The following is a 12918-nucleotide window of genomic DNA, read 5'->3' as shown; positions in this document are numbered from 1 at the left end:
AAAAGCTGCATAGCTTAGATATTTGATTATTGTGCTGTTTTGAGTTGTATAAAGAGTAGAGATAAATTAGTGTGACCACACACTAAAAACTAAATTCACCTCTACATCGTCTTCAAAAAGAGTCTTTTATCAATACACTCTTGAAAATTAATATTTACAAAATAGATGAAATCTACACACCACTAGCAGTAACAAAAGCGGACTCACTCTTTTACCCCCTTACAAAGCACCACCTTGTCTCATCAACTCAGCAATCTTTGCAGTCAAAATAGGATCATTTTTAATTCTCTTTTGCATTTTAGTAGCTTCGGCAAATGAAATAGCTTGAATTTTCTCTTCGATTGATCTAGCCAAGTCACAACTTTCTTCAAAGAGAGTAATTGCATCATCAACTTCATCTTTCTGTAATTTAATTTGCGCTAATGAAATTCTGGCCAATTCCGATTTAGGATCCAATTCACAAGCTTTTGTCAATAAGGATTCAGCGTCATCAATTCTTTCCAAACTTTCCCTTGAGATGACAGTGGCTTTGTTGATTAATGGTAAAGCACCAACACTAAATCTATCCAATTTTTCCTGTAATCTAGCTGAAATATCAAATTGTCTTAATGCACTGTCAACATCACCTTTATCAGCCAAGATCTCACCATAATAGTTGGGGATTTCTGGACTAGTTGGGAATTTCAATTTAGCTTCAGTGAATTTCTCATTGGCATCATCTTGTTGACCATTCTTGTATGCAATACAAGCCAATTGAATATACGCATAAACATTATCGGGGTTCAAAGATTTGGCCTTTTTGAAATTGACTTCGGCATTCGTTAAATCACCAGTAAGGTAATGTAATTGACCCAAATGGTAGTAAATATCAGGAGAGTTTGGGTCCAATTTTTCCGCTAACTTGAAATCTTTCAACGCTTCATCATAAGATGATTTATCAGCATTGATCAATGCTCTAAACACATAAGCCCTTGGTCTTGGTTGGATTGATAAGGACTTGTTGATCAAATCAGCAGCAGTGGTTGGGTCATTTTTCAAAAATTGGAATGCCGAAGCATACTCCAATGCGATGGCATAAGTGTCCTTTTTAGATGCGTCTTCTTCCAATGCTGAAACAGCTTGGTTAATCAAAGTATCAGCTTCTTCATACCCATCTCTGGCATTCCCCTTAATTTTGGCAAAAGCATCATACAAAAATTTACCTCCACCTTGACTATTTTCATCAACATCAGTCAATTGAGATTCATCAGCAAAAGCACCAAAGAAGGATCCGATTGTAGCAGCTGAAGGCAATGCTAAAACCTTCTCCTTCTGATCAACAATTTTAATTGAATGTTTTCTCAACACTCTTTCCAAAATTTGTTCAACCGATTTGTTGGAGAAACCACCATAAATAGTTAATGCAGTCAAATCAAACATGGCATCTTCATATCTTTCCAAAATTTCGTAAGAAGTGGCTCTTCTCAAAATACATTTGGTATAATCTGGCTTCAATTTGATTGCTGCAGTGGTATCTTTAATGACGTTTTCATGGTCTTCTAGAGCAGCATAACATGCAGATCTGTTGGAGTAATAGATTGGATCTTCTTTCAATTGTAAAGCAGCAGTATAGTATGCGATAGCAGCCTCATATTGTTTATTTTTGAATTCAGTATTTCCATCTTCTTTCAATTGAACAGCCCATTCTTCCTTTTCTTGTTCTGATAACCTGTTGACAACATCTGACGTGATTTCAGGCAATCCTTGAGAATTTACTGGATATTTTGGTGATTTTTTATGGTTGTTACCGGATGAAGGGGTCTCTGGATCTGGTGAAGATGAGTTCTTGCTCTTCTTCTTCTTTTTGTTCTTCTTACTTGATGATGAGCCAGTAGTGGTACTGTCACTACCAAGGTCTTTTGAACCAGATGATGATGATGTTGCTTGCAGTTGGTTGTAAAACCAATAAGCACCAACAGCTGAACTTACTGCCAATGCAGTGACTATAATTGCTGTTTTATTCTTAATAAAGAAGTTGTCAGACATCCTTTAGGTGATCTACTTGGTGATGTGCGGTTGTAAATGAGTCGTTTGTCTGAATGGCAACACTTTTTGAACTCTCACTTGACATTTTTGGGTTGTAAATTTTTCAGAGTGACAGAGAGCGAGAAAGAGTATGTGAGTGTGAGTGGTGAAGAAGAAAAAAAAGGTAGTGTACGTTGGTCATAATTTGATCTGTATTTGACTACAATTACACGACTTATGCTACCAATCTTATATCCGGGTTATTATCAAATATATACCCCCGAGAGTAGAGAGAGATAGATCTTACATCATAATCAACTGATCTGTAAAATCTAAAAGGAAAAGAAGAAGTAAACTATACATCACTATACACTTTAACGCCACCTTATTACTACTCCGGATTAGAATAGTATTGCTCGTGTTGATGATACCTTCTCCTTGCTCGTTGATGTTCACTATCATCTTGATACGAACTTTCTAAAACCACATCTTCATAAGTAGGGAGCATAGCTGCGGTAGCTGCTGCCAATGCTCCACTATCATCAACCCCACCATCATTTGGGGAACTACCACCAACACCAAGAGTAGGCATTCCACCATTACCAGCTGAACTATAACTACTTGTGTGTCCATTACTCGATGGAGTCACGGAAGAATGTGAATACAGTCTTTCAGAATTCTTTGGCGGTAATGAAGGTGGTCCTACTGGTGGTGGAGTAGGTGTTGGCAACTTCAGAGCAGAATGACTTTGAGTTATTCCACCATTATTATTCAAAGGAATTGATGACCTCGAAGCATTTGACTGTAAAGTACTAGTCATATTCAATCCACTAAGTACTTTAATATTATCACATGTTAAATCAACATATTTTATCTTTTTACTACATTCTTGTTTATCTCTAAAATCATGAATTTGTTCACATGAAAATCCACCAACGACACTAAGGACATATTTTCTAGTGATATTACATGTTTTAAAACTGGGGGATAAATGATCAGGCAAAATGCAATTGTCGAAATATTTGCGAGGTATTTCAATTTCATAAACTGAACCACCAGGTGCATGTAAATTAGTAGAAGATTGTGGCGAAGTAGATGAGTTGGACGCATTGGGGTTGACTCGCCCATGCATTAAATCAAATTTCAAGTTTTGATAGGTATTGTTACAAACAGTCATGATTTCTTCATGTTGACCTAAATGATATTCATTTGAGGCACCATCATTTTCGACAACAGAAACAAGGGTTATTGAAGTAAGTTTGACCGTAAGTTTTTGCAAGTAAATGATACCCAATCCATTGGATTCATCGGGTCTTCCATATTCTGCTAATGTATACCTTGATGGATTGAGATTAGATATTAGGTATAGTTTAAAAGAAGGTGGTTTTGTAGGTATAAGAAATGCCGGGTACCTAAATCTAATTTCAAATGAAAATGGAACATCTTTAGATTTAATTTCAGGGACATTATTCCTACTTCTTGATTGTTGTTGTTGGATTCGCTTTGGGTAATTTGGGATAACGTTTGAGCTGGATGAGGACGCAGAATCAGCACCACCAAATAATCTCAGCATAAACCCTTGCTTCTTTGGTGGCGGCTGATGCAGTTGTAGTTGCTGTTGTGGTGGGGGTGGAGGTACAGCAGGCAATGCCTTCTTTTCAGATGTTTTCTGAGGACTAGCCGTGACTTTCACCGCAACAATTTCCGGTATTCTATTTCTAAATGTCAATTCTTTCCTCACAAAAGCTTCTTTATATTCTAATTCAAATTGTTGGTTACCAAGTAATGGACGATTTTGAACGTCTAAATCCAAGGGTAGAAAAATAAAAGGATCATAAGCTCGTAAGTTGGATTTTAAAAAGGACGATCTCTTGCAAGTAACTTTGATAAAGTACTTTACATTAGCAAATTCACCAATTCCTGATAACGATGGTGGTAGTTGAGAGGTGATGTGATAACTTTGTTTTGGTGGGGGTGGTGTAAATGATCCTTTTCTTTTGCCATTGCCTCCCCCACCTCCACCTCCACCTCCACCGTTAGCACCTCCTCCCCCAGGAAATCCATGTTCATTAGCCATTTGCTGAGCTTTATTCTTGACAAAAGTAGTATTGAAATTCCCATTGTTTATCATAACATCAAACGACTTCAAATTTAATGAAACTTTATTAGTTATACCTCCCATCTTAACACACGAATTATTCAAGGGAATCTTAAACTCAAAAGCATATGAGTAATTACCAGGAGCCAAGGTAAAATCTTTAGCTTGAGACACTTGTCGTACATTATCTGGTGGAAATACAATTTGAGTATCATAAAGTACCTTGTGTTGATCTCGTATAATCTTATCTTTACGATCTTTATCTCGTTTACCATTACTCTGTTGCCGTGGTATGTTTAGTTGGGTTGATGATATACCTTCTAGTTTAACTTGAATCCAGTTTAAAGTTATAGCTTTAGTTACAACTAAGGTTACTTTACCTCTAATGATATCATGATTGGTGAATGTACCATCAGTGGATGAACGATCAATTTCAACCTTGACGTCAGACATCCTTAGTGGTTTGGGGGGTTAGACAAGTAATGAGAATGTATATTGTGACGTACTAGTATGAACTCTTGATGATTGAAGAAAACCGGGGGTTGGGTGGACGAAGTGTAGATATAAATTATAAAATGATATTGCTGGTTAAACTCCTTGTTAAGTCCGTTTCAAGGGTTTTGTTGCTTTTCTAGAAATACAAAAATTGGGTGAGGGTTGTTTTATTTTTTAGTATGAAGCAACTACGGTTTATATTACAAGAAAGAATATACAGAATGATAGTAAGTAGCTTGACTAAACATTAAAATACGGGAAGGTAAAATAGTTATCGTAAAGTTGCAAGAAGATGGGTGTATTAATTTGAAATAGGGTTGGGTGATTTTTTCAATGGAATTATACAATGGGGGGATTGTTATAATATCTACAATGAGTTGATTATTATGTAGGAAAACCCCTAACACTTTGTAATTGTTACCAGATGAGAGAAATAAAGAGATGTTTCGGTATAAAACTACTTTGATTAGCGAAAGATCATTTGTTTTGTCACTTGAGTGAAAGATGTAGTGTATATGGACATAGCCTTCATTTAAGTTATAAAAGGTGTGGCTGTTACTTGCATTTTTTTCTTCTTAACCAAAAATGCGCAGTTGGTAGCATTAAGATTGGTAGCTCTCACTGCCGGTCGTGTACTGATGCTCAACAATTGTCCTTACAAACACAAAAGCAAAAATCACACCTGAACAATTGGAAGATGGAAGAGAGGGCATAACAAAAACCCAAAGAAGCTTACGTAGTTCTTCTATAAAAGATACACATAAGACTCAATTGATTAACTAGTCACTAGTAGAACAGTATCCAAATCTCAACCATGTCAGAAACATTACCCCAAGTAGAAATCTTACAAGAAGGAGACAACAAAACATTTGCTCAAAAGGGAGATTTAGTAACTATCCACTACGATGGAAAATTAACCAATGGTAAAGAATTCGATTCTTCAAGAAAAAGAGGTAAGCCATTCACTTGTACCGTTGGAGTTGGTCAAGTTATTAAAGGTTGGGATATTGCATTAACTAATAACTTTGGAAAAGGTGGTATTCCAAAAATTTCAAAGGGAACCAAGGCATTGTTGACTATCCCACCGGAAATTGGTTATGGATCTAGGGGATTTCCCGGTTTGATTCCGGCTAATTCGACTTTGGTTTTTGAAGTTGAATTGTTGAAGGTTAATGATCAATAAATTTACTTAGTGGTAGTTAGAAGGTAGATATGAGTACTAATTTTAGAAGTATTAAATATATTTGCTGATTTTGAATGCATTGGTTTATTTTCTATAATGTACTATAATAGGTATAAGTTTCCATCTTTTAATTTAACGTTAGACTGAGTTGGAACCACATACAAATACACCTTGTAATTTATATCAAATAATTTGAAAGTAGGTAATTTAACAGCAACACTAGCACTGTCTGAACCCAAATGCTGTTCCACTTTTTTTAGTTGAAATTGAATAATTTTTCGATAATTAGGGTCCACCGTAAACGGTTTCGAACTGAGATACTTTTGCATATCATTGTCTTCATCTTCACCATTTCCATCTGCAGATGTATCAAGTTGCCATAATTTATCAAAATTAGTCAATTCAGAAACAAAAGTCAATGAATGAATACTAGGATTCTCAATCACATAATAAAACGTGAAATAATCGCCATCATCTTTACCACTAGTCAGTTTCTCTTTGATATAGAGCAACACGCGTGGATCAACTAAAGGAACTTGCACTTTCCATTCCGATATGCTAAATTCATTAATCACCTCATGATCATCATGATCACCATCACCATCACCACCACTGTCTTTCTTTTCATCAGGACGTTTCCATTTCACAACCATTGACGTAATAATTTGTGCATTTCGATATATTTTACCCAGTGGTGGAAGTTGTGTAGTAAACAATTGATCATACTCACCTTCCTTACTCACTAGATTTAATAACAAGTCAGGTAGACCTGAAATAATATCAAAGTTGACATCAATAATTTGTAGTGAATTGAGTAGTTTTTCCCGTGAATCACTTGTAGTGGATCCAAATTTCAGTGCGTATTGATCAACAAGCCTCAATTTACCTCTCCATTGTCTTAACAGCAAAGGAAAATCAGGCTTGTTTTTGAGAGCTGTGTCTTCCTCTTCAACCTCCTTGGTCGTACTACCCTCTTCGTTTTGGGTAAGACATTTTTCATCCAAATAGGGGCTAATGGAATAATGATACTGGAAAGGTTCTGGAACAACGGGTAACTGTAACTCAAACACTTTATATACAACTGAAGCATCACCGCCATCCACACCAACGTCCCTATTTTCCTTTCCCTTGTCATCACTTGATTCATCTCCTTCTCCTTCTACTTCATTATAAACCACGGCTAAGGAAACTTCAATATTCATAACATCACCGGACCAATTTCTCGCATACACATGCAACACATGCTCATGTTTCTCCTCCACCTCTTCTGCATTGGCACCTACTTTTAATTCAATCGGCTCTTCATCTTTCAATTTATCCCAAGTAACCACAACATCTCCATGTTTCACATTAGCCATCAAATGAGCTCTATGGAAAATACCTTTGTTCTTGAACTCACATTTCATGGGGATGGATAATCTCTCACCAACGATATAACAATCAATCTCTTTACTCAATGCAATTGAAAAATCCGGTTTTGGTGGAGTGACAATCAACTGATGTGCTGTTGATACTGTTGCTGTTGATGATGTTCCATCGTTTCCTAATCGAATTGGTTTTGATGTACCATTGGCTAATTTCACTTTACGTCGTTGAATAAGGGCGTGAGGAAATGATTGATGTAATTCAATTTTATTCAATCGAATTACTTTGTTCTTGTGTTTCAATTCAATAGTGATTTGTAGTTTAATTACGTCAATTTGAAAATGCCCAGCACTGGTCACTTTTTGTACTTGTTGAATAGTCAATAGTGAATTAGATGAGTCAATTGCTAAATTTGCAGAATCAACAAATGTCGTGTTCAACTCCTGTCCATTTGATATTATCAGGTTGGCATTGGTTCGATGCTTTGTTGCATCATTTGTAATTGAAATATGCTTTAATCCCGGTGATGTAGTATTTAGCTTATCATCGATTCTCGTAAATGACACATCAATTTGATTAAGTGATACTTTAATCTCAGTCAGTTCAGAGAGTAGGAGTTTCATCATCTTCAAATTCAATTTTGATTTCAAATCAATTTGAATCAATACATCATCATTAACCGTAGTGTCATGACAAAGTTTATCATTAATTAATAAAACATCAACAAGAAATATCTCATGCAATTTAGAATCTAAAATGTCCAATTCCATAGCATCAGATCCATTATCAAACTCAAACATATTAGTACTTGAATGCGCCAACTTATTCTGAATATACTGTTTTGGAATCGTACTCAATTTCAATATCGTATTCAATTCCAGTTTCTTGACCCTCAATCTCGTATAACATTGCAACAACTTCTCCAAAAGGAAATAGCTTATATTTGTCCATTTAGCCAGTCCTAATGAACTATAAGCCATTTCAAAATAATCAGAAGCTTGTTTGAAATCTCCATTTGAGAAATATTCCTCCCCAATAAGCCATGTAAGATACGATAATAGCGAATCGAGATTATCTTGTCCCGAAACCAGTGATTTATGTAATGCATTCAGTTGATTCGTCTCTAAAGTCTCAATTGCACTTTGTAATAACTCAATTCTTTTCTTCGTATCACTATTCATTTCATACGCCTTTACTAGCACAAGACCAGGATTAGTAATCAAATCAAATTCAGGAGTATGTATCCCACCAAAATGACTCATCATGGCCAGAGTGTTAGCACTCTTCAGTTTAGCCTTCATTTGTAAAACTGCCGTCGTATTTAAATTCGTTATAATTGAATAAGGTATCAATTTCATCAATTGCGCCAACCATTCGTATTGGACCGAAATCCAATCATGATCTCGTTGCAATACTTCAACAACATTGATTATATGTGTCTTGTGTTTACGTAATGATTTTATTGGTTCTTCAATTGTGAAATACCCCCGAACTATATGGAATGCAATTATATCCACCAACGTCATGAGCTGACCAATTATGGTATTGTCATGATCCAGTAAGTTTACCGCGTATATTCCATCTAGTAATGAGATTAAATCCTGGTAGGCAATTTCTAATAGCTTAATTCCCGGTTCTAGGTTGGATGGGTTCATAAATTGTAAAATCATTGCTTGTTTAATCATGTTTCGAATCTCTAGGAATTTAGGTGTGAGTTCAATCGAAGTATCAATGTCATCAGTTGGTGGTATATCATAGATTTTCTTGTATCGTTGTTTCAATTTGTATTCCAAATTGGCATAATAATCATGGGATGTCTTTGTCAAACTTGACAAGATCTTACTCACAAGCACTTCACAATCCAGTTGTACCGATAAAGACAGTTTAGACAAATTGAATAAAAACTGTGGTTTGGGAAAATTTAACTCTGCTCTAAACATATTCATTCGTTCCTCATCTATTGATTGTGGCGTGATCAATAACAAAATCAATTTACAATCAATTTCTTCCAATTTCAACTTCAACTTCTTCATATTGATAACAAGCTCTACATCATTTGCCGCGGAACCCAACTCGCAAACATAAATCAATCCAAATGGAAGTTTGGTAATGTATTTTTCGAACCATTGATGAGTTAATATTCCGTTGGGGAAGATAAGTGACTCTTTATTAAAAGGTGATATTGCTGAATGTTGATTCGGTAACTTGTCCCTCTTGGGCACGTCAATGTTATCTTCATGGTCTACATTAATTATGTATTTTGGAGTAGTTAATCGATTTCGTATAGCACCATTATCCCATACTTTATTCTTGACATTGTATAATTCAAATTGAGTTAGTAGTGTCTTAACCTCATTGGTGTTGATGATTGTGGGATCAATATGTATTCGTAAGAACGGGTTCAACTGTTGAAGTAAGAATTGGTTGTAGTTCTCCATTTGAGGAAATGTATGGATTATACGATGTTGGTGGCTTGTTGTTGTTGGTATTCATTGAATAAAATGATTGATTTGATCAGTGTCGTGAATGAAGAAACATGACATTTAAATATTCATGACATTGATTTCTTTTTTCTAATTCATCTTGGTTAATCATTAATCATTCATCATTCACCATTCATCAACTTGGAGCTTCTTACCATCATATACTTATAATATACAACAAGGCAGCTCCCTACATCCCAAAATGAGTGATCCAATAAATGCAAACCCAACAATAATCGACGTCAATAATCTACCCACGAGACTAAACACGCTAGATGATTTCTCAAATGAGTCCAAGAATGCAAAACTTATTTCAGAAATTACATCACTTTCACTACTCAATTTACCCGATGTAGGAGACGATGTATCATCACTTGAAGAGTCACTTTCGTCTTCATCACTAAGCACTAACCCGTCATCAGATGAAGAAATGGAAGACACTAAAGAAGAAGCCCCTGCCAACCCCAACGCTGATAAAGATGAAAATGAAGCAGATCCAATAGACGAACAAGAAATCTTTGATCTCATATCAACAATATCCGACCCAGAACACCCACTTACCTTAGCACAACTAGCAGTAGTCAATCTCCAAGACATTTCGATTTCCCACGCACCCACTCGCTCTCAAATTTCAACAATCACAATCAAAATCACACCTACTATAACGCACTGTTCATTAGCTACGTTAATCGGTTTGGGAATTCGTGTACGTTTGGAACGTAGTTTACCAGCAAGATTTAGAATCAAGATTGTGATAAAGGAAGGTACTCATCAACTGGAACTGCAGGTGAATAAACAATTGAATGATAAAGAACGTGTTGCTGCTGCTTGTGAAAATGATCAGTTGTTGAGTGTTATTCTGCAAATGTTGAGTAGTTGTAAGTAGAAGGAAACATACAGAAGAAATATTGAATAACAAGCTTCATAACATTAGAAAGTATATATCTTTAGATGTGTCTATCTTTAAATAAGTTTATAATTACAACATTTCAAATCACAATAAGTTAAAATCATGGAAACCAAATCAATCAATACGAATTTGAATACCTTTGTTGTAACAAAATCAACCAATTTACCAAGTTTTGTATTTTCTTTAATACTTGAATCACTAGAATTGAATAAAATGTGTAAAATGCGTCTGCTTTCCTTCACCAATTGATCAACTTGGATATAATATTCATGTTTATCTTTACAATTTTCGAGCTTTTCTTCCTTGGTCAACACAATGTTTTCAGTTGATTGTGGATACAGATCTACTGGCATTAATGTCCTTGACGAATCAAATGAAGATACATCACCACTACCACTACCATTTCCATTTCCGTTTCCACTTCCACTTCCACTATTGTTCCCTCCTCCAAAGAGGTGCTTGACATTAGTAACCAGGCTTCTTCGGCGTGATCCACCAGATGATGTGACAGCTCCTCCTCCTCCTCCAGACGCAGTTGTAGCTACACTGCTTCTATTACTAGGATAACTTTGGTGTGATGTATTGGTGTTGACAGAAGAGCCCAGCTCTCGATTTCTCTTCATTCTATTGTATAATCTCAGTTTGGATAATATACTGTTGACTGACATTGAATTATTGTTGGATGAAGTTGGTGTACCATTGGAGTCTTCATACAAGTGGCTTTTTGGGGTAGGACTTCCATCTTGTTGTTGTAGGTAATGATGTGAAGACAGTGGCGGTGTTGATGTCAAAAATTGTTTGAATTGGGGCTGTGGTGGAGTAGTAGGTGTCAGAAATTGTGATCGACGATGGCTGCCATCACGTAAATCAGGTGATGATGATGATACATTCAGACCATCTCTATGATTTGACCCGCTTCCACCTGTTAAAAAGGATGAAAACCGTTTCTTTGACAGGATGCTACTAGTACTAGTACGCTTGTTATGATGCGCATTTGATTGTGAATCATTCGATTGGTTAGAATGACTTCGATAAAATGGTTTTTCCAAATATCCAAAATCGAAATCAGGCGAAGAATTACTCATTCTATCTCGATTAAACTCTAGCTCTTCATCAATTTGATCGTGAAATGAGCCACTGTTACCATTACCACTTCCATTACCATTTCGACTTGCACTCGCACTCCCTGTCAACTGCTTATATGCTGAATTTCTCATGGGAACTTCATAAAAATTATAAGCCGTGAGTAATTTCCCATAATAGTTCAAAGTAACTTCAAATGAAGATTGATTGGTAACATCTTTCAATTCGGCATCAACCATTCCATTAATTTCCTTCAACATGGTTATTTTGACCTTGATATCCTTAATACATATTTCATCTCGCAACCACAAGTCAAATGGTATAGCCAAATGAGGTCCAATTGAAGTAAACAATTCATCATTAACTTTACCTGCTTCTCTTGCATGCGGTTTCAAATCGTATTCTTGTTGCAAGGTTTTGTAAAATTGGAAATCCTTTGACTTTTGTAGTATAGTTTCTGAGTTGTTTAAATTGATAACTTGGTCGAAAAACAAACATATCGATGACATTTTCCCAGCATAAGGTAGATTTCTTGACCCAAGCGACAAGTTCTGAAACTGAGTAGTTACATAATCCGACTTTTCTATAGCTTTGGAGTATCTTATTGGTGGAGTTGACATTGTCTTGTTCATGACACTGTTGTTATTGGATAAACTATTGACATGGTTTGGTGGTGGTGGCGATTTAAGTGGAAATGCACCAGTATTGATTTTAGGTGAGTACTGGTATTGATATTGAGATTGAGATTGAGACTGAGATTGATGCAGCTGGTCCACTGAAGACATCGTACACCTTGATAAGTTCGACAGGTATCTAGTTCTGGAGTAATTATAATAGTGAATTATCTATCTTTCCAATATACTTTCCTGTTATTGCAGCAATAGATTTGCTATATCCTAAAGTGCCCTAATGTTGAATTGGTTATAATATGATGTACGGCGTATTACAATTAATTGATATTGTGGTTACTTCGCTTAATTTCCTTTTTTCAATGTGGTTTCATTATTTTTCTGTTTTTCCTGTTTCACTGTTTTTACGTGTTACACCAAATGACAGTGTCGTGACATACATTTATACGACACATGACGCGACACATGACGCGACATACGACGCGACATACGACACTTCTCCCAAACACGCACATAGAAATCACGCGACCAAAGCAGGTAACGCACCAATGTTTCATATTGGTATCTTGACAAAGAAGGCAAGGGAAATGTTGTAGATCAATATTGATTTTATCCGTCACTAAGTAAGGGGAAAAGGTCTAGAAACTCAAAAAATGGAAAAAAACTTA

At 35.9% G+C, this 12918-nt stretch overlaps 6 protein-coding genes across 6 annotated transcripts; 2 read left to right on the top strand and 4 right to left on the bottom strand. All coding sequences in view use genetic code 12, as the record gives it.

Moving 5' to 3' along the window:
* Positions 1-219: 219 nt before the first annotated feature.
* CORT_0G03230 (Tom70 protein) lies at positions 220-2025 on the bottom strand (the record flags this gene model as incomplete). The annotated part of the gene is made up of 1 exon (XM_003871076.1): positions 220-2025. One exon carries the CDS (start codon positions 2023-2025, stop codon positions 220-222), a length of 1806 nt encoding a protein of 601 aa, XP_003871125.1.
* A 370-nt stretch (positions 2026-2395) lies between these two features.
* On the bottom strand, positions 2396-4555 carry CORT_0G03220 (hypothetical protein; the record flags this gene model as incomplete). Its single annotated transcript, XM_003871075.1, has 1 exon — positions 2396-4555. The coding sequence occupies one exon, from the start codon at positions 4553-4555 to the stop codon at positions 2396-2398; it is 2160 nt and encodes a 719-aa protein (XP_003871124.1).
* Positions 4556-5411: 856 nt separating this feature from the next.
* Positions 5412-5780, top strand: CORT_0G03210 (Rbp1 peptidyl-prolyl cis-trans isomerase; the record flags this gene model as incomplete). The annotated part of the gene is made up of 1 exon (XM_003871074.1): positions 5412-5780. The coding sequence occupies one exon, from the start codon at positions 5412-5414 to the stop codon at positions 5778-5780; it is 369 nt and encodes a 122-aa protein (XP_003871123.1).
* Positions 5781-5881: 101 nt separating this feature from the next.
* Positions 5882-9583, bottom strand: CORT_0G03200 (hypothetical protein; the record flags this gene model as incomplete). Its single annotated transcript, XM_003871073.1, has 1 exon — positions 5882-9583. One exon carries the CDS (start codon positions 9581-9583, stop codon positions 5882-5884), a length of 3702 nt encoding a protein of 1233 aa, XP_003871122.1.
* Positions 9584-9830: 247 nt separating this feature from the next.
* CORT_0G03190 (hypothetical protein) lies at positions 9831-10514 on the top strand (the record flags this gene model as incomplete). The annotated part of the gene is made up of 1 exon (XM_003871072.1): positions 9831-10514. The coding sequence occupies one exon, from the start codon at positions 9831-9833 to the stop codon at positions 10512-10514; it is 684 nt and encodes a 227-aa protein (XP_003871121.1).
* A 77-nt stretch (positions 10515-10591) lies between these two features.
* Positions 10592-12406, bottom strand: CORT_0G03180 (hypothetical protein; the record flags this gene model as incomplete). Its single annotated transcript, XM_003871071.1, has 1 exon — positions 10592-12406. The coding sequence occupies one exon, from the start codon at positions 12404-12406 to the stop codon at positions 10592-10594; it is 1815 nt and encodes a 604-aa protein (XP_003871120.1).
* Positions 12407-12918: the final 512 nt, after the last annotated feature.

The sequence above is a fragment of the Candida orthopsilosis genome, assembly GCF_000315875.1.
Source record: "Candida orthopsilosis Co 90-125, chromosome 7 draft sequence".
In the NCBI taxonomy this organism is placed as follows: Eukaryota; Fungi; Ascomycota; class Pichiomycetes; order Serinales; family Debaryomycetaceae; genus Lodderomyces; species Lodderomyces orthopsilosis.
This window is presented reverse-complemented; position numbering and strand designations above follow the sequence as displayed.